At 36.8% G+C, this 22,155-nt stretch overlaps 2 protein-coding genes across 2 annotated transcripts; one reads left to right on the top strand and one right to left on the bottom strand.

Annotated features, from left to right (window-relative positions):
- The first annotated feature begins 436 nt into the window (after positions 1-436).
- On the top strand, positions 437-13,131 carry LOC147761580 (uncharacterized). The gene is made up of 4 exons (XM_087013306.1): positions 437-806; positions 1,137-1,216; positions 2,667-4,263; positions 11,316-13,131. Exons 1-4 carry the CDS (start codon positions 653-655, stop codon positions 12,374-12,376), a joined length of 2,892 nt encoding a protein of 963 aa, XP_086869432.1. The 5' UTR covers positions 437-652; the 3' UTR covers positions 12,377-13,131.
- An 81-nt stretch (positions 13,132-13,212) lies between these two features.
- LOC106169302 (SAP domain-containing ribonucleoprotein) lies at positions 13,213-19,509 on the bottom strand. Its single transcript, XM_013548719.2, has 10 exons — positions 19,323-19,509; positions 18,080-18,176; positions 17,527-17,546; positions 16,990-17,096; positions 16,648-16,729; positions 16,134-16,204; positions 15,877-15,940; positions 15,323-15,394; positions 14,860-14,937; positions 13,213-14,503 (listed from the first exon to the last, which is right to left on the bottom strand). Exons 1-10 carry the CDS (start codon positions 19,392-19,394, stop codon positions 14,462-14,464), a joined length of 705 nt encoding a protein of 234 aa, XP_013404173.2. The 5' UTR covers positions 19,395-19,509; the 3' UTR covers positions 13,213-14,461.
- Positions 19,510-22,155: the final 2,646 nt, after the last annotated feature.

The raw sequence follows: 22,155 nt of genomic DNA on the forward strand, positions 1-22,155 counted from the left end.
AATCATTGATAAATTATGCAACACCTGTAAGCCTCATGTCTGTTTACATAACACGACACCAAGATAAGTGCTACGTTTCTGTTGACTTTCTATGCCTATAGTTTAAAGTATACATGTAGTTATAATGCTAGTGAGTTTGTGAGACCTTTTCTTTCTATTATTTTAAGTACCGAAAAAGTAGGGTGCATGCACGCGCATATAATTTGTAACAGAATAAAATATGCAATCCCGTCCACCCCCCCCCCTCAAGACACACGTCCACGCACGTTATCACACACACACACACACATGTACACACACACACACATTTAAACAATCCGTGCCTGACACACATACATCTTATCAACATATTGTCTTAAATATACATGCAAGTATATTCTTCCAGAATGTTAAAAATATGAAAGAAAAGAAAAAAAAATCGTTATGTGCGAAATACCCAACAAGACGGTCACCAAAACAACTTATTTGTAACGTCGCTAAAGTAACGTCACCCGCTACTATAGAAACTAATAAACAACGCGAGCACGACGTTACGTCAACGTGCACAGACCGTTATGAACAAAACGTTTTCCATTTTTCTGTCTTGGAGAATATCCGCCGATTCACAGCCTTGCTGCAAAGAATATCGGCATTTTGCGATGCATTAAAAGAGATGTCTCTTTCCCCTCGAATCGAGTCTGCTGGAGATTTTTGTATCGGGTTATTAGCTTCATTGCCTTCTAAGGAGAAAATGGTCAAGGAAATTACAACTAATGAGATATCGGTAATGTCGCTCGATTCATGTACCACTGAATCGAATCACAAAAGTAAGTAGGCACATACTGTGCTATTCTAAATGGATGTACCTTCTTAACGAAAAAAATCAATCCATCAACATTAGATCACATTGAAATAGGATAATGGTCAACGGTGTAGATATTTCTCTTATCAAACTTATTCCGAACAACATTAGGTCTAGATAAAAATATATTTAATTGCACTTGATTAGAAATTAAAAAAGAAGCCAGCAATCTTCTGTTATTGTTTTCTATTAATCGTTATACATTCGTTTCTCTTTCTAATGTTCGTTTCCCTAAAAGCTCTATGATTTTAGTAAAATAAATACATTGGATGGCCTATCTTCATCTACATTTTAGGAGAAGAAAGTGTTGTCAAAAGTATAGGAGATGGGGTCGATAGTTGCAGCAGTGTAGATATCAGAGTGGAAAAGTCAAAGGTACGTAAAAAAATAGGGGTAAATGGCACAGAGTTACCTCCCTCGTACTCTCAGAAAGTTAGGTGTTATGGTGTTATGAAACTGGAAACCGGGTGGAGGGAGTGGGGTTGGGGAGGAAATTACACACCCATAAAATAAACAATTTTAATTTCACGCATTGAGATACGCAGATTCGATGACTGTTATATTCTGAAGTCATTTGAATTATCACGAAAATGAATTTTAGGTCCTTTCAGTTTTCTGTGTTGTACCAATTTGAGAGACTGAAAACTCAGTATTAATAGTCGCAAGAGAGTGGCCTAAAATGAACTCTTTAAGTTCGAAACGGTAAGTTAACCGGATTAATTTTTGGAAGGTACATCGGGGCTTGTGAAAGGGAGTAACCCTCCCCCTCCTCCCCCAACGTAATATTAATAATAATAATAATAATAGTAATAATATGAATTCGCCCCAGTCTTCAACTGTTGCAAGACAGAAAAATGGACCGCTCAATGTGAAAAGGGCCTTAGATAGGAACGCACGATGCGCTGTCATAAGTAACCTTCCCGTTACTCACGAGGCGCGTGACAGTCCCGTGACTGGTCATTGTACCTGAAAACAAATTGACATCAAACGTGACCATTATCTCAAAAATTCACATGCCAGTGGAATTGAAAAGCTGGGAGCTCTTAACTGCAAAAATCAAATTGCGAGGTGAGGTACAGCTGCAGTTAATTTAAGACTGTAGATATAATAGGGAAATAGACTGTAATCTTGGTGAATTTATCCTAATAATAGAGACTTAACCAAAACGTTACAGATGCATATGTTACTTGAGGCAAGTAATAGGCCTACTAAAGCCACTAATAGACATGGCACTGGCTGATCAAAGAAACACGTGTAACGTGTTTGTCTGTGTGTGTGTGTGTGTGTGTGCTTGCACGTACGTAGGCCTACGTGACCGCGAGCAAGACCCAGTGTATACTATATTTGCCCGTGTGTATGTGCGCGCACGAGCGTGTGTGTGTGAGGGGGGTGTAACAGTTGTCTTACTGCTGGGTCCCCTTCTGTACAAAGACGCCCTTCTTTTTTTTCGTGAAAACTCACAAAGGACTGCTAAATGATAAACGACAGAGATGCAGTTCATTATTCCTTTAATACAAGAGATGGCGACTGACTTTAACAAATTAAAACTCATGGCGATTAATCATGAGTTTGGGCTTTGAAAAGACTTTTGGTAAAAGCTGGTATAAATCACGTCCAAAATGTGTAAAACAGAGGTAAGTAAACTATTTAGGAAGAAAAATTGGTATACGTAGCGTCGAATAAGAGGGGGAGGGGGGAAGGCTACACTGTGAAACGCGGTGATGTTTTCTATCTATCTGCTATCACATGAAAAAAATGATAATAATAATTGGACATGAATTGGTATTGCAGATTTTAAATCAGGCCGACATTTGATCTCTTGCAGAGTGATGTGACAGCCACTCCCACCGGTTACGATGCCGACATCGACACCGACACGGAGGTTGACATCGACACGACCAAGGCTTTTCTTGACGACAGTTTGGTGGCGGCGCTTGATCTGAGGTCCGAACCTGTGAGTGACCCGCAGACGGTGGTGGCCATGCAGCAGGTGAAGAACGAAAGTTCGATCAGTGAAACTGCCGCTGCCGGCCACGCAGAAACAGATGGGCAAACAGAGTCAGAAGCAGGTGAAACTACGTCATGTGGCAAACAGGACGAGAGCACCGATGCCATTGAAGCTGACGCAACTGGACGCGTGTGTACTGGTGGCGAAGGGAAACTGCCCGATGACACCTCTGGTGCAGAGAATCACGCCTCTCCAACAGAAGATACGCAAGATGTTACAAATGGTGTGAATGAAGAGCAGGCAAACTTCGTGGACACAACCACTCCTTGTGTTGACAAACAAGATAATGAAGTAGGCGAGACAGAGTGTTTGACTGAAAACGGAGAATTGGTCCCCTCCGAGTCGGGTGAAGCACTCTCTAGCTGCAGCAACCATTCCACTGAATCTGAAAAGACAGCCCTTTTCGCCAACAGGCGTGACGAGACCGCCTCTGGTAAGCTCCTCAACAAATCAAGCAGCTGCCATGAGTATGGGACTTTCACTGACAGTCGGGAAAAGCAAAGGCAGCAAAAGGCAATAAGAAGTTCCTCCATGACTGCTCGAGACACACAAGACAGGGATTTTGTACGTGGGTCTAGGACAGAAAATGATCCCTCCACCGAGACCACAGCAGCTGTTGATATTGGCAACAATGATGTCCCTACTCACACAGAGACGGCTGATATAATGAAAGCCCAAAGAGAGGAGTTTGGAGAAGAGTTTGAAGAGAACAGAAGTGAAGAGACACTTGACTGGGCCAGCACAATGGAACAACTGGACTTGGAAAGAAAGACAGAAGGGCAGGAGAGTGACACCGCAGCTCCACCTGGTGTCGACGAAGAAGGCATTACAACAAAGACAACAGACTGCTTGGATTTTAATGCGCACAATGCTCATGTCACATCTGATAATGGCCTTGCAGCTCATCAGCCGCAGGTTAATCCCTTGCCTCAACTGGTTCCCCCAGGAATGATCATCTACACAATGCCCGAGGGCTTGCCGCAGCAAATGGTTGGCAACATCGTACAGGCATATCCCCAAAGCACACAGCAGTGTGCCATGGGACCTTTCCCCCAGCCTAATGGAAGTCAAGCCCCAGATGGTCTAGTTGCATGTCCCAGTGGAGTTATTAGTGACAGGGGTGGCGTCTCTGACGAACAGGGCTCGGTAAACAGCACTGATTCTGACTGGAACTCCGGATACCCCCAGCAGCAGCAGCAGCAGCATCAGCAGCAGCAGGGACAACAGCAAGGAGGCTGCAATCAGCAGCAACAGCAGGTGGTTGTTGGGGACATGGCCAACTGGGCTGGGTACTACGTCCAAGCACCTGTGGGTTACCCAAATGTGCAGGCTGTTCTGGGTAACCGGCAGGCTCAGCAGGTACAGGTGGTCTATGCAGACAAGTCTGTGCAGAACCCTTCCATGGTGATGACAGGTAACATGAATATGGAATTTTAAATTTTAAATGACTCATTTTATGGTAGCTAGATTGCATTTTTTGTGTATGTAAGGCCACACTTTTTTATTTTTATGCATGACATCCTCTGGGGACCCCAAAATCGGTGCGAGTGGGCGAAAAAAAAAGTTCAAAAAAAAAATAAAATAAAATAAAATAAAAAAAAAAAAAATAGGGCCTACTGCTGAAGTAAAGGAATGCTGTCAGTACACAGCTGGAAATACAAATTTACCACAGAAACACGTATCGAACTAACAATATGCCTTTATCCATGCTCTCAAAATATTAAAGCATTGTGAATACTTCGTAAAAGGTAAAAAAAAGTCATGAATAGATATGATGCATATTACCAAATCTATTTAGGGGTTATTTCGGTCGATACCATTTTGTCTACTTCGACTCACATGAAGCAGTCAAACTGTCGGGTGGCTTGTCCGAACTTAAGCCCACCAAATGCCTCGACACCCTTGTCGACCCTTTTTTTGCTACAAAAAACCTGGTATGTGCTGCTTTGGACAGAATGTCACTGAAATGTTCCGGGCGATAATCGCTGGCCGCCACCAGCCTTTCGTATAATTGTAAAAAGGTGATATCTCCATGCCCAATATCATTGGCATACCAATCCAAAACGTCGGCCCCCGTTCTCTTTATGACTTACGTGTAATTTGAAAGTAATCCTAGAGATGAATTTGACGGCAAAGCGGATATATTTCCTCGTGGCAATAATATGCATGCACAGAAAGCTCATTTTACAGCGAATTTAATAACGATGTTTGCGACAACCGACTTCGTTGTGGTGATTTTTTTTTTCGGAGAACGGGCGAAGATCGGTGCGCGTGCAGGATGTCATCCATAAAAATAAAAAAGTGTGGCCTAAAGTTAATTACGCGATAATACTCTTCAAAGACCTTCTATTTTGCAAAGTGCCTGTGCCTCTTTTTTTAAATTTTATTTTGTTTTTATATTCCAATTTGGCAAAGTACAGTATTAAAGGATTTGCTTCTTGCCGTCAGAATGGCCTGAACGGAACATATTCTTCAGAAAACATGCCCAACTAACGATATCTTTATCCAAATACACAAATTAAAAGCTCATTTTGTAAATGTTTGGCTTTAAAAAACGTCCTATTTGCTCGGCCTGGGAGTTAATGAGCAACGTGGTCACGTGGTCCGATGACGACAATCGAGCCACTGGAGAACAGAGCGTGCTTAGCTGTCAAACTGAGCTGCATTGTCTACCTGTAAGATGACTTCTCTGGCTTCTGATAAAAGTTAATACTCATTCAAATCTCTTACCCGACGGATCTAAATCCTCATGAAGCTGTGTAAAACCATTCCCGTCTAGTCAATTCTTTAACGAGCATTTAATTATGGTTATCCCAAGTTGTATAAAACACTGCATTTGAATGAGGAAAGGGTACTGTGGATTATTGCATATGAGGTCCATGTTATTTGTGAAATTCAATTAATTTTATTAAACCGCTGACACTCCGTCCTGCATACTTTTCTTAAACTGAGGTAAACAATGCCCGTTACCTTTACAAGTCCTATATTAATCATCCATCTAACTGGAACTTCCTTTACCTCTTAATTAGAGGGTTAAATGGCTGGCGATATTTATCTCAGGTAAAAATCTACCTGTGCTTTAGTTTCAAAGAGCAGCTCCCGCAGACCTGGGGGTACTAGATAAAATCTGAACACCGGGGTTTATTGAGGAGCTAGAGAAACAACGGAAGAATTTTAGCACGGACTTGATCCAGCTTAGACCTTCTAATTAACAGGGTTACATGGGCAATTTTCAAATACAAAATAAACAAATAATAAAACTATATTTCAGTTAGCCTCCTCTTAAATAAATATATTGTTCTGGATAAATTAGAACATTTATTAAATCGACAGAAAATTTTTGACTTGAATGATCATTTTATTATTAATGGAAATTAAGCTACTATATGGGGCACATTTGCTGAGATTACGCTGTTCTTGATGTTTTGCGTTAGTCTACATTTTGCTGTGCGTGCTTGGAATTTTTTAATTTTTTATGTACAGACACAGATGTGTCTGTACATATTGCCATCACCTGCGTCTGTCGTCGCCGATGCCGATGCCGATGGCGATGCCGATGCCGATGCCGTCGCCGGCGCCGTGCACTTTCCTTGTAAACACGATAAGTGGAAGGCAGTTTCACTTTTTGACTTTATATTTACAGAGCTGATGAATATTCATAAAACGCAGGTCAAGTTCGAAAATCAGCATGATCGGGCCATTATTGTAGAAGTTATGCTGTTTTTTCACTTTTCAGCATATATGCAACCTTGTAAACACATTTTAAGGAAAACCGTTAGGCCTGTTGTCATGAAACTCACAGGAGTAATCAATCTTACTAAAACGCAGGTCAAGTTCGAAAATCAGCATGATCGGGCCACTATTTTAGTAGTTATGCGGTTTTTTCATTGTTCAGCATATATGCAACACTGTAAACACAATATAAGAAAAACAGAAAGCCCAATTGTAATTAAACTCACAGGAATGGTCAGTCTTACTAAAATGCAGGTTGAGTTTGAAAATCAGCATAATCGGGGCATTATTTTAGAAGTTATGCTGTTTTTTCACATTTCCTCAGATTTCCTCAGATTTAATTCTTAGGCATGTTAATAGCCTTATTATTTAAGTAATAAGATACGTAAAGGTGTTTGTTTGACATTTTCTGCATCTTTACAACATTGTTAGTTGATTATGTAAAAATGATGTTAAACCTGTTATCATGTATTGTGTAATCAAGTGTCAAAAACGGAAATAAACTCATATCATTGCAGTTTGTCAGATTCAATCATCCACTATGTTCAGAATCTCAGAATGGAGGAAATTGGACATTTAACACTGTTCTATTGATATTTTTCTCATCTCATCAATTTTCTTAGTTGGTCATAAAAAAATGGCAGTAAAATGTTTATTTTGTTTTATGTTAAAAAAGTGTTAAAAATGGAAATAAACCCATTTCAGAACAGTGCTGTCTTGTTTACATTTTGGCATTTTCAAGATGTGACTTTGAAGTTCCATGGGCCTGAAGACCTTTGCTAGTCACATTTTCTGAATATCTGTGATACTAATATTTTATAATTAAAAATTAATGGTCATTATGCTGTTAAACATTATGTTATATTGCATCAAAATTTGAAGAAACCCCTATTTTGGGCACTGCTCCCATGATGACCATTTAAGGAAAATCATGTCACTTACTGTTCTCAAACTGACAAGAAAGAAACATGGGACTAAAATACAGCTTCAGTAGGCAATGCAGTCTGTTTGATAACTTTTTCTGGCAGTTAAACAGTTTTTTGTGAAAATTTAATTTTTCACATGTTGGCATTTTTAAGGTGTGATTTTGAAGTTCCATGATCGTGAAGACCTTTGCTTGTCATGTTTTCTGAATGTCCATGTTACTAATATTTTATTAATAACATTTGATGGTCATTATGCTGTTAAACATTATGTAATGTTGCATCAAAATTTGAAAAAAAAAACTATTTTGGGCACTGCTCCTATGATGACCATTTAAGGGAAATCATGTTACTTACTGTTCTCAAACTTACAGGAAAGAAACATGGGTCTAACATACAGCTTCAGTAGGCAATGCAGTCTGTTTGGTAAATTTTTCTGGCAATTTAACAGTTTTTTTGTGAAAATTTAATTTTTCACTTCTTGGCATTTTCAAGGTGCGACTTAGAACCTCCACGGGCTTGAAGACCCATGCTAGTCACATTTTCTGAAAATCCATGACACATGTATTTTATTATTAAAAATTGATGTATTATGCTGTTAAGCATTATGTAATGTTGCATCAAAATAGAAGAAAACACAATTTTGGGTGCTTCTGCCATGATGACCATTATGGGAAAACCGTGTTACTTATGATTGTCAAACTTTCAAAAAAGAAACACAGGACTAAAATGCAGCCCGAGTTGGAAAAGCAGTCTAATTGGCTTCTTTTTCTGGAAGTTATACATTTTAGTGAAATATTCATTATCTTTTTGGCATATTCATTGTGGGACTCGGAGCTCCCATGGACATGAAGCCAGATGGTAATCAAATTTTCTACATGTTCATGCTATTTATAGTCAATAATCAAAAATTGGTGATAATTATTCTATAATTTATTATGTAATGTTACATCAAAATTGACAATAATCTTTTTGCACTGCTACTGCAAACATTATGAAAAGAAAACTGTGTTATTTATTATTATATTTAACTTATGAGTATGATTTTTAGGATTGGCATGCAGTTCAAATTAGAAAGCCAGGTCAATTGGGTTATCATTTATTATTGAATTTTATGCAATTTTGTGTGAAATTTCATTTTTCTCATTCTGGCACTTTCTAAGTATAAACTTGAACACTGATGGGCCTGAAGCCTTATGCTTTTACTTTCGTTGGTGTTACCTGTTGTGCAAAATTAAAATTTGATGTTGACTGTGCAGTTAAACACAATGTATTATTGCATCAGAATTGGTAGTCTCCTATTTTGTGCATTATTGTTTTGTGCTTTTCTTAAGTTGTGACTTATGGGCCTGAAAGACCTTTGAGAGGGTCAGTCTGTAAATTTCCCTTGGGTATCACTTAGCTAATTTCAGAGTTATAAAGTCATTTGCTTTAATAGGCCATGAAATGAGATTACATAAAGCACACTTGTCGATATTTCCCTGTAAACTCCCATAGATTAAGCTCTCTGCTAGATTAATAATAAGGAAGCAGTGATAATTATGCAGGTGAATTTTGTTTAATATTGCAAATAAGTTTTTAATATATATATATATATATATAAATATATATATATATATATATATATATATATATATATATATATATATATATATCAAACTCCAAGATTAAAAGTTTGAATAGCAGCTTCATTGGAATTATATTTACCTCTGCCAAGGAGGTTATATTTTCACCCCTGTTTGTCATCAACATAACTCAAAAAGTTATGGACCGATTTTGCTGAAATTTTCAGGAACTGTCAGAAGTGGGCCAAAGAGGACAATAATCAATAATAATCAACAATTGCTACCTTGGCAGAGGTCTGCACTCTCGGAGCGCTTTTCTAGTTTTGTTATGTTTTCCTTTATAATTTTTTCTCAAACACTTGCATTTGTGACTTTTAACTCTCATCCGCCTGAGGCTCTGACATTTCTGTATTTCCACATAAGCAGTTGTATTGTTTTTTATGTATTTAAACATTATGTTACTAATGTAATATTATTTTATGCACTGTCATCATTTTTCAAATATTGAGACTTTCATCATGTGAATTTAAACTCATGGTCCTGAAACTGTAATCTTATTGAAAGGGTAGATTGAGACCATCTTCTGGGTCTTCCGGAAGACAGTCAGGTTATTAAGTTTATATTGCCTGGTATCTATTTTTTCTTCTGTTGGAAGACCATCAAAATGGAGGATGGATCAAAATAGATACTTTGGAATACTGTCAGAAAATATCTCTGGGTCCGCTCATGTTATTGACCATTTTACCTGTTGTGCATGATTAAAATTCAGTGTTGACTGACAGTGCTATTATAAGCATTATTTATTATTGCATCAAAATTGACAAAATTACCTATTTTGCATCTTTATTTTCTGTTTTTTGTCTGTACATTTGACAGCTTTGCTGCCTTGTTTATACTCACGTATGTAAAACTGCACATTTAGTAAACATTCAAGTAATGATTTTTCCCATGCTACTTATAGCAAACAATGCTCTTTTACCTTGATCTGCTACATGTTTTTGGGTTTGACAAAGCATACAAATTTGCAACAAGTTTTGTGTGCAGACGCAGAACTTGTATTTCAAGGTATAAAATGATAAATCTTTTTAATTATTTTATACTTCAGATGAAATAACCTTCAGAAACAAATCCTCAAAGCATAAACGAATTAGGATTACGAACCATTTTAGTACATAAGTTCCTATTTTTTTCTTTAATATACCGCTCTTTTTTTCTGTTTGTTCTTCAACACGTTTTCTTCCACGGAAGTAATGCCTGGGCTTGCTTCAAGTTACCCTGACAGATGAAATAATCTTCAGAAACAAATCCTCAAAGCATAAACGAATTAGGATAACGAACCATTTTATCACAGCAGTTCCCATTTTTTCTTTAATATAACGCTCTTTTTCCTGTTTTTCCTCAACACGTTTTCTTCCACGGAAGCTTCAAGATACCCTGAGAGCAATTACTTTTATTAATGTTCGCGACGGTGTTTGAACTCAATTGTTTAAATATTGATATTAAACGTCATTTACAAATACCAATAAAATCACCCCATGAAATAAATGAGATATTTTGAAAAATATGAAAGCCCACCAAGACGATTTTGATACCTGTTATTACCTGGGTTGGGAAGTGCAGCGGTGCATAATTAACAGGTTTGTTGTAAACGAGCTTTTGGTCAACTACAATGCATTTAAAATGCATCAGCAATCAGTAAGTTTGCCAACTGATGACAATTAATCTGAAAGACTACCAGCTCTTGACATGATCTAAACCACCTGAGGTGACCATGATCTAGAGCATCGCAACTATTGTCACCGAAGTTAGTAAGTAAGTCACGGAAGACCGTCACAGACAAAGAAAGATTGTCAACGAGAGCTGCAATTTTGGTGAATCCCACGGCAACACACCGAGGCATAACGAAAATTCCTCAACTCCGTTCAACACAACTTTCCTTAACTTCTCCGTCTGTATGCACCATGCAGCTCAGTTGAGTCTCATAGACCTTTATCGTGATTGTCGTCACAGTACCACGTGACCCAGATCTGTTGCTTCATTTATGCATATTGAGGTGAGGTTTACTAAAACGCTTTTTTCTACTAATTAATTGTTTTTTTTTTTAAATAATTTTTAAATGAGGGGGATCGATTAAAACATACTTCTAGTGTATAGATTGAGTGCTGAATCTTCAGAATTCGAGAAATAGATTTTTATGAGTCTATTCTCCTTTAAGGATCCTGTAAAGCATCCAGTTTTGCTTTCAGTGAATGGATACCCACCCTCAAATTCAACTGATGCCAGTCAGTGTGTGTCCATGCCAGCATGCCCCCATCAAATGTATTTCAACCAAGCCAACATCAACCAAGCCCAGGATGCTGCAGCAGACAATGCCTCCTTCAGTCAAACTGGGTATCCAGCCATATTTGTGTCTCCTGCAGGCCTACTCACTGTGATCCTACGACAAGAAGTCCATGTGGAAATGACAACGGACAGAACAATCCGCGTGGTGAACTATAGGCAAAAGTGTGTTGCTGCCACCAATGCTCGCGGCACAGCCAACAGCATCTTCCACGCAGCTGCAAAGATATACCAGGAACAGACCACAACGAATGTGGAAGTTTTCTGGGACCGACGAGCTCGGTTATCCACAGACTCCATCGTGTTTGCATCTGGGACTGACTGCCACAAGCTGCAGGGCACAAGTGTTAGCAGAAGTGAGGAGGGCTTCTGTGATATGTCCCTGGACAACACTGTATCCTTGCTTTATTCTTCGCGTGGATATGGTCCCAGCCTCATCTCCCACCTGGAAGAAGTGGCCCAAAACAGTACTTATGAGTTTCACAAGGCAGGTGCAGTGACTATTTTCATAAATGGCATAAAGATCTATCAGGATCCTAAAGGCGACGTTCACGTTTACTCTGGCCCGAAGGTCATCAAGACGTCACCGAGTTTTGGGTCAGTCTTTCTGCAGACTCACTTCATCAGTGCATCTGTGGCCCCTAACTGGAGTGTGACTATCCAGCGTGGGGGCAACAGTCTCCATGCCAGCTACCTTGGATTCATACTGTCCAATGAACACGTGGAAACTGGCTTCGATCACAATCGAATTTTTTTCTCTCGAAGAGTCACACCAAGACGGTACATTCCAGCCGTGCAGATGCCAGCAAATTTTAGATCTCGACTGCGTCCATTTTCCACACGCAGGTTTCAGCATCACCCTAGGTACCCCTCGTTCAAGCACTACAGATCTAGGTCTGAGACTCCAGTCAGGCGGACTCAGTCCCGCGGAACCCAGCCGAGAAATGGAGCAGACGCCCTGGACTAGAAATGAGGCACTTTGTTAGCAATAGCTTGATGCCAGACACAGGGTGTGTTCCACCTGACAATGGACTGTAGGAAAAAAAAAACTTGGTGGATGGGCTCACATCTCTTTTGTGAAACCATGTAGATATCAGTTTTGTTTTAATTTTTTAACAAAGTTTGCAGAACATGGCCCTGGTGAATACACTAACAAGATCCTGTATTTCGAGGATGTTGTTTCGTTTTGACATGTTATTAGCAAAAAAAGTGAAATGTACATTTTGCTGGGACATAAATACTGAACTCGAGACATCTAGCAGTCACATGGACAAGCACACTGCAAGGAAATAAAAATTTAAGAGCATTTAGCAGATTTCCCAGAGCTGTTTTGATGAGTTTTGACATTGAAGGACCATTTTGCTTCCAAGTATCTTGTTTAAAGGGATGCATTTAATATACTGGGTGACCACTTTGTGAGGCAATGACCTATCAGAAATGCAAACAATGTACATATGTATATAGCAATATTAAAAAAAAAATCAAATCCCACCACAACCTCTCTCCAGTAGAATGCACGGAAACTTTTTTCAAATTCTTATTTCTGCTCTTGTTTCTACTTGGAAAATATTTTAATTAAGCAAAATATACTATAAAAAAAAAAAAAAAAAAAAAAAAAAACTGTGTGAAATATCAATGCTCAAAACTATAATACTTTAACCACATACTTCACATTGGCTCTCTCATTATAATTGTTATCATCATTATTGCAGAGTTTTTTTTTTTTTTTTAATGTTGTTGAGTAAAGCTACAAAATGCTGGTCTTTGTTGGTCTTTTTTCTAATATTGAAACTAAGGATACTGTAATGTAATAAAAAATTTATTTTCTTATTTACACACCAAAGTTTCTTTCTCTACAGGTACCACTTCAAACCCTTTTCAAATTCAAATCAATGAATCTAAATCATCTGATAGTTGTTATTTATCAACTACTCTAAGAAGTTACAATTCAAGTCTGTTATTGAGTGATTCTTGTACTAATACCCCTTCAACAGGAATGGTTCAGCAGAACAGCCTAATGGCAATGAGCTGTTTCTTTATGAAGGCTTTGTGTAACTGACCACATATCTCTTCAATAATGCTATGGGTTTTCGTATGTGAAAAAAAGAGCAGGCAGTGAATTAGTACACTACTCTTTAAAAAGAAAAATTACTACAAAAAATCTCTCTGAATAAATATGTATTTACCCAATGAAAGGCCCACTGCTTCAGTCATAATTTGTAACCAAATTTTATAAAAGGTGACAGAAAATAGTCTCAATCTAAACTGTTATCAAAATGTGTTTCCTATAATGATGTCACTAAAATAAATACTGTACTTATCGTTCATATGTAGTTTCATATTAAAATCACCGTCACTCTTTTCATTGACAAGATCTTCAAATTTAAGTTCTAAAATTACCATTTCACTGCAGATTTTTAAACATTTTTCAATGTAAAAAAATACTTCTTCCACTACTTAACTAATACTACAATAAACAATTACTTTTAGTTACCAATTTTTTTCAACACAGATATTTTATTGTCAATAAACCATATCAATGGAAATAAATATATAGTTAAATAAAATAAAAAGCTACCGACCATACAGGCTTACAAGTACAAAACACATACATTTTTTCTATTTGTTCTTAATTCATACAAAAATGGTTGTGTTCTGTTACCAAGAGCTGTAAGTGCTATACCATTGTATATGCTGCCTTTAACAAGATAACTCTCACTGTATTTTTAACTACCATGGAAATCGGGTCAAATTCAAACGATTTTGAATTGAACCATTTACTTACGACAGTCCACATTCTTCATATCTTTCCCAATTAAAAGACATGTAATGATACAAAGCAAAACTATTTCTGGTATTAGAAAGTCACTTGGTACAGTCTGAGAATGTGAGTGTGATTATTCACAATGTAAAAAACTGTACTCTCTTTCAGTGTTTGGGGTTCTCTTTAACATCATTTGCGTAACAATAAATAAAACACATACAGCACTAATTTTCTGAGAAAAAAAAAGTTCTTGTTTCCTAATTTCCCTGGCCCTACTTGTCATCTTTTTCACGTCAGACCAAACCTTTCTGCCCTCTTCTTCTTTTTCTCCTGAAACAAGTGTAACACACTTACATATTTTTCACAGAAATATTCTATATGTACAGGGATGAGACTGACATTTAGTAAAAAAGTTGGAAAATATGAAGTGGGGTCCCAGGGTGGCCTAGGCCAATGATATTTTTGACTCCCAAAAAGTCTGAAATCTCCCTGTTTTTCTATGATGTGTTTTTGAATTTAATTTTCTGTTGCTTCAGTTGTTCAAAATGTGGTTATATGTGACAAAATATGTTAGTTCAAGACAGTCAATTACTTCAGTTTGAGTTTAAGATATAAAGAGGATTGTATATAAAGTGTTGAATATACTATATTACCAATAACTGGTAAATTTATTAACATTCGTTTACCTCGACGTCAGAATTTGTGGTACCCACAACCACGCCAAATCTTTCCTTTCTCTTCAGCAACTTCTCTTGTTTATCGACCTTGAGATAAAAGCAAATCTAACATCATATTTCTTTACATTAAAAAAAAAAAAAATATATATATATATATATATATATATATATATATATATATATATATATATACTGCAATTTGTTCTCCAACAGTTTATGAAAGATCTCACAACAAATGTTACTCTAAACATTCTTGTGGTAAAATTTTTTTCAAGAACAAAATGCCCAATGAACAAAATGATCAGTACTACCTTCCAAACAGAAAATAAAAAATAATAAATTTTCAGTCCCTAAAATGTTGGCCTTGTTTGCTTTGAATCAATCTTTTGAAAAGCTTAGCAAACAGTTATAAAATATGTAATACATTTTATTCAACAAGTTGTCCACTTGATGAAAATGACATTGTACTTACATTTGACAGAGTGGATGAAGTTGTTATGCCAAATCTCTCTGCTCTTTTCTTCAGCTTCTCTAAGTCTGCAGCCTGAAAAACATCAATGGCAACTTGTAAAAGTGATCTCTACACAAGTCAATGTAAATATTAAGCCAAAGAAAACAGTTGCAATGAATTACAAATGCATACGAGTTTTCCCTACCCAGAAAAAATAATAAAACAAATTATCCAAATGAAGCCAAAAGAACTTCTTGAAATCATGCTGTAGTTACTTACTTTACTTCATTTTAAATATTTGATGTCAAAATAATGCTTTTTCAATTACAACTGTTCCTATATATATATATATATATATATATATATATATATATATATATATATATATATATATATATATATATAACTACATATCCTTGGTGACACCCGCTGGAGCACTTGATACGTTTCAAGGGGTTACATACTCCTTGAGAATTACAAACATTTGATACTCCAAAGCAAGGGACAATACTTTATGATTAATAACTTTTTTTTTGCATATATTTCTAAGTATCAGCAACCTGGGAATCACTTACTGGAGCAGTTGTTATGTTTCCAGATGTTTTAGTTTTTGTGTCAGCTGGAACTGGAAGCCCAAACCTGAAGTGAAGCAGAGACGAAAATCAATACTTATATGTAAATACTTTCAAAGGGAAAAACTGAAAAAATTTTAAAAAGATCAGGTGTACTGCCTTAGGACATGCCTTTTATTTCTCTTAGAGTGATGAAATGGCTGTCAAAAAATGTATACACCCTTTTTACAAAAATTGTAGTATTACATTAAACAACTCACTTTTCTGCTCTCAGTTTTTTTTTAGCTTCTTCTGAAACTACTCCAAACTTTTTTGCCATTTCTGCCAATCTCTGAAAAGGAGAGTTCATCAATAATTCAGTTTCTATTACTTTTTCCATACTAACAATGTGTCAGATGCAAACAGTGAAAGCTAATGAGGAGGTTATCCTAACTGTAGTCTTTACCCTTAAAACATTATCCATATTCTGCACATCAGCAAATGTATACTTTTTCTATAATAAGAAGAGAAAATCTAAGGACTCTTATAATATAGGATAAGGTACACGATTTTCAATTTGCTCAAATCACTGGTAAATTATTGAGGTGGTTAGTGATAGTTACAGCATGAGTCATCCACATACAAAAGCTTTAAATTATATCGCAGTGCAGAAAGTTACCACAGGATGATTGCACTTGTATTTAGCTCAAAATACAAATGCAATTATCCTTTGGTGCAAAGTGCCAGCTGTGGGGTAACTGCGTTCATCACTTTACCCTTTATACTGAGTATTACCTCCGCGTCAGTCATTCCTGAGACTTTGGTCACATGGTCACCGCCCCCGCCAATGGCGTTATTGGTCAGTGTCACAGATTGTCTGAAGAGAATTAATTGGTCAAATAAGTTGCAAGTGAAACCATCTGATAGGCCCATATAAAACTCTTTATAAAAATATAAATAAGGCTGAGTTTCAAAGCAATTGGCATGTACACTTTGAAGTATCTTGAGGTCAGAATATCCCAGACAGTAATCAAATAACTTTGAATTTTTTTTAAAGCATAGTAGAATTGTAATTCTTTAGTACGACCTTTTTAATATCTTAAATAAACCGAATTGTAAAAAATTGCAATTTTCCACCTCTTCTCTTGCAAAGGTTTAACTGTTACAGGTTTTTTGGTTGCTGTGGTTGGCTGGGCGGCAGGTTTGGGTGGTGGGTCCTCTGTTAATACATCATCCAGATCATCCTATAAATGATAATTAGTTCAAGTCAAGTCATCATTGCAGTGACCTCATAAACATTGGTGAAAGTTATAAAAACTGAAAATCCTGACATAGCTTGCAATTTTTCATCTCATTTATACCATATGAAAAAACATCAAAATAGAGACTAAAAATCCTGAAAACTTTCACCCATGCATAAATAGTTCATATGTTAAAATTATCTCAACCCCTGCTCACTTGTGTACTGAAGATGATTTAAAACAGTCTTACATGCATAACAATAATTCAAAATAACTTAATAGAAATACATCATACTTTTTCATATGAAACTTCTCATATCATGTATATTTTGCATTAACATTTTGATATAATCTTTAAAATGTTACATCTTGTTGGTAAAAAGTCTAAGCTATGCCAGTTATCCAAAAAAATCCATTTTGCTTTTATACTTACATTCAGCAAATCTTCATTAGCTGTAATGAATTAAGACTTCATTAGCAAAATAACAAGAATATCTCATGAAATCTAGCTAATTGTGAATTGCTTTAAGGCAAAATATTTCATGAAATCAAAGCTTTTTACCAAAGCAATTTCAGAATTTTATCAATTAATTTTGTCCATCTTTTACTTATCAAAGTACAGAAAGATAACTCTTAACTGTGGATAGGAGGATGGAAGCTCGGACTTGCTTTCTATTGTCAAGTGATAAAACCACAACTAGACAAGGGGCTTATGCCTTTGAATCTGCTGAGCTTACTATGCCCCAGGCTTCGTCACGGAATGTAAACTACTAGACTAAGTTCAATACATTTTTAGTACTGCTGAAGACATAAATAAATCAAAAGCTACAATTATACCTGAAGCAAAAAGTTTGACAAAAGTCAGTGCACATCTCAAGAGCAAAATAAAAATCAAACGACCACACACATATACATACATACAAACACACACTCAAACAGTAGTATGCACCCACATGTGAAAAACACACACACACACACACATTTACCTGAGGCAAAGTGTTCCTGTAACCTCTGAACAAGGTCAGCTTTGTTCCCACTAACAGGAAGACCTAAGTTCTTCAGATGTGTCTTCAGATCTGCCACCTTCACAGGGCAAACAAGATTTACATTAATGCCTCATTTTTTAGAAAATCGATTGTTAACTGCTGGTGATGTTAGGTGATGAGAAATGAAGTGGATGTGCTCATACATTCCACCACTTCAAAATGCAGCCTGAGTCAATCTTATCAGCTTACTGCCTACTGGCCATTCACAGGGGCGGATTTAGGCCGTCTTCTGGGTCTTCCAGAAGACGGTCAGATTTTTAAGTTTACATTGAGGGGTATCTGATTTTTTCTGTCGGAAGACGATCAAAAATGGTGGATGGATCAACAAAGATAATTTGGAAGACTGTCAGAAAATATCTCTGGATCCGCCCCTGATTCAGACATATCAGTTTTCATTTTTTTAATTTTTTTTTTCTACATTTTAATGCATCACTGAGTGATGCACTGTGTACATTGCAAATTATAAAGGGTCATACATAAATGCACAATACAGGGCAACACAGCACAGTACACTTAAAAAAAAAAGGAAATGGTCATTTGCGAGAAAATGGGTGATACCTTACTAGCTTACTGATATAGTTGATTCCAACGTAATGAATCGATACAATTTCTTTACATTGTCTGGCCCTCACCCACGTTGGGCATGCAGTCATTGCTGGTGATAGACTCTTCTTGGCAATATGGCAAAGGCCCGCCATAAATAATTAAATTGTATGTGTTCTGCTGCATTGCGCATTTTAGTATAAACAAATTATAGATGCTTATCATACTGCAAAACTGGTGCGGTGTTGTGCACTTTAGCATGACCAATCATAAATACTTAAAAATGTGCAAAGTAACTGCTGTACCGCGAATTTAAGAAATAAGTTTTAAATATATCGTGTAGTTTTCTTAGTCTATCACCGCCACATTTACATGGCAAAGCATGTTCATGTTGCCTCTGGATTACTAACACCATTATCAGACGCAGAAAGACATTGTACACTACAGGTTTAAAGCTAAAGCTGGGATTTTATCATTATGGAATTATTGCCATTGGTTTGAACATGGTAGTTAAATCAGAAGTTTGGGAAATCTAAAATGATCTCTTTAAATCAAGACAAGAAGAAAAGTTCCACCGTGCTACTCACGTCTTTAACATTCCCTTAAGGATAAAAACATCAACCAAAATGTCCAAATTTACCTTCATTCCCTGCAGATCATCAAGCGTCAGTGCCGAGTCCGCCATGCTGTTTGGGGTTGTAGTTACAGGCATTTGTGAGTATCCTTACACTTAACTGTAAATATTGCCTTTATTATTTAATTTTGAATTATTTTTACGACATGTAAGATTCTACTTTATAAGTGTTCAATAAAAATTGGTCTTTATTATACAGAATCAGTATCAAGAGTCGTTTATGGATAAAGAAATTTATCAAATGCCTAAAGCCTGTGGCAATGTCCCGGATGTGCGATTTGTTAACCTCCATTATCGAAAGAACTAGCACTCGCAAGTTACCAAATCCTGATTTTATGAACTTTTCATTTCACAATTATACATGAAAATGCCCGGAATGTATTTGTGCGCATTTTAGAGTATTTGCAAATGAAGCAGATATATACATTTCTCTACGTACGTTTCCTACAATGTTTTGAATTTGTGTCGTAAAAAAGGCCAAATAATGAATAATCCACGAGTCAAGGGACCCATGCAATTAACCTCGTTGTTATGTACCTTGACATATACGTATGATGAATGTCCTAAACTTATATAATTTAGAACGCTTAATTCAAGCGTGGGCTCGAAATAGGACATTACGTTTTAGACTTACTCAGTGGATAACGCAATTTAAAATTCCACGGTTCGTGTCAGCTTTACGTATGGTCGCGCAAAGAAAACCCAAGTCCACATAATGACCAGTTTAATGGTTTATTGGTTGACGATCTCTAACTACATGTTCTATACGTGAAGCCTCCAACTTCTAAGCCGTCTCCCATAGCTCTGTCGAGCGGTCACCTTCGAGTCTTCTTCAGTCTGCCTCCCCGATCTTAATTCTAGACATCTTTTTATACGTATTTCTTATCTATAGGTGGATTCTGTGCAGCAGTATTTGGCGGTACATACTAATTTTAATTATTCAAATTGCACACGTCCACTTAAGTTACATAACTACAGGTAAGGCCATAAAACGAGTCGAGTGCACAAGCAATCGACTCTAATCAAATTAATTTACGTGTCCGGGAATTATATTTGTGAACACTACACGCCTTCCCTTTTTACCAGAAAAAAAAAATACTTTTTTTTTCATTTACAACGTTGGAGACATTCACTCTACATTATATTTACAACATATATACAAAGCGAAGCACGTTAATAAAAGAACACGTTACAGACAGGCCCGGAGGAAAACCAGAGATAAAACCCTTTATTTCATATCTTTCTTTATCAATTTAGGAAAAAAAATAGCTCTGGAAACCGGGCAAATGAGCGCCTTATATTTTAAAGTCTTTAAAATTCATTTGAGTCTTTTAGTGTTTAGTCTTTCAATGGAATCATCGGCAAAACGGCGGGGTCCACCACTCTCGGCTGTATAGTTACTTGGGTTCCAGGGCGCAGGACTGATAGGTCTAATGGATCGAAGCGCTGGAAACCCTCAGCCTTGGATACGCGGCAGGCGGTGGGTCGGAGGCGATGACACAGGCACGGCGATCCAGGGACCATTCGCTGTCACCTGAAACAAGACACAAGGGAGAATAAACTTTCTTCGTTATAATAAAGTGGATAACGCAATTTAAAATTCCACGGTTCGTGTCAGCTTTACGTATGGTCGCGCAAAGAAAACCCAAGTCCACATAATGACCAGTTTAATGGTTTATTGGTTGACGATCTCTAACTACATGTTCTATACGTGAAGCCTCCAACTTCTAAGCCGTCTCCCATAGCTCCGTCGAGCGGTCACCTTCGAGTCTTCTTCAGTCTGCCTCCCCGATCTTAATTCTAGACATCTTTTTATACGTATTTCTTATCTATAGGTGGATTCTGTGCTGCAGTATTTGGCGGTACATACTAATTTTAATTATTCAAATTGCACACGTCCACTTAAGTTACATAACTACAGGTAAGGCCATAAAACGAGTCGAGTGCACAAGCAATCGACTCTAATCAAATTAATTTACGTGTCCGGGAATTATATTTGTGAACACTACATCGTGTGCACATTATTCTTTTTTTTATTTTTAAAAAAAGTAATTTGAAGGATTGGAGCTTTTTTTTACTAGAATTTTCTACGTTTGGACATTGCTACAAAAATTTAAACAGCGTTAGTTTGGTACATCCTTTATACTATCACAATAAATTATAGGCAATGGGGGTAGATTTTAATGTCATAATAACTTTCAGACTCAATAAATAAATAGATAAATGCTAATAGCCTAAAAAAAAAAAAAAAAAAAAAAAAAAAAAAAAAAAAAAAAGAGAGAGAGATAAAGAATTAAATATATCAAAAAAGGATTATTTGGACTCAGCCCTAAATAAAACTTTTTAATTAACACTCGAAGCTTTGCACTAGACGGAGACCCTTCTGCGTCCCTTAGTAGGCCCTACTGCCCCGTTTGAGAGTAAAAAAAATCTGGTCGATCATTGAGCATTCATTTTGCAACCAAAGCTATGCTTGTGCCTCCTTTCTACGACCACAGCAATGCCAGTTTCATGGTGGCACAAACGACGCAGAAAGGAAGCCGTAAAGTGTAAAGGGTCATTCATTTTTTCCCCCAGAGTGCACTTTTAAAGATCGCTGTCATGTGCAAATGAACAATGCAGGCGCCAAGCGTCCGCGTGCAGGGACGGGGGGACATTTTTCATTAAAAGTAAAATTAAATGTTCATATAAAGAAAACAGTAGTAATATGTTGAGAACGTGTTGGGAAATATTTCTTTTTTCATTCCAAATGAAAAGGAAAATTTGCAAATATTTTCTACGATCTCATATTTGTGCAAATACAAAAAAGTAAAATGCAAATTTTGTTTCTTATCATTTC

The sequence above is a fragment of the Lingula anatina genome, chromosome 5, assembly GCF_051362555.1.
Source record: "Lingula anatina isolate TDL-2025a chromosome 5, LinAna3.0, whole genome shotgun sequence".
Classification (NCBI taxonomy): domain Eukaryota; kingdom Metazoa; phylum Brachiopoda; class Lingulata; order Lingulida; family Lingulidae; genus Lingula; species Lingula anatina.

Excerpts from the sequence above, each read along its gene's own strand:
- LOC147761580 (XM_087013306.1), top strand. The coding sequence starts at position 653 with ATGTCTCTTTCCCCTCGAATCGAGTCTGCTGGAGATTTTTGTATCGGG. Across the intron at positions 1,217-2,666 it reads TCAGAGTGGAAAAGTCAAAG|AGTGATGTGACAGCCACTCC; the intron begins GTACGTAAAAAA and ends GATCTCTTGCAG. Across the intron at positions 4,264-11,315 it reads CCCTTCCATGGTGATGACAG|TGAATGGATACCCACCCTCA; the intron begins GTAACATGAATA and ends TTTTGCTTTCAG.
- LOC106169302 (XM_013548719.2), bottom strand. The coding sequence starts at position 19,394 with ATGCCTGTAACTACAACCCCAAACAGCATGGCGGACTCGGCACTGACG. Across the intron at positions 17,547-18,079 it reads ACAGGAACACTTTGCCTCAG|CTAATGAAGATTTGCTGAAT; the intron begins GTAAATGTGTGT and ends AATTCATTACAG. Across the intron at positions 16,205-16,647 it reads CAGGAATGACTGACGCGGAG|AGATTGGCAGAAATGGCAAA; the intron begins GTAATACTCAGT and ends TCTCCTTTTCAG.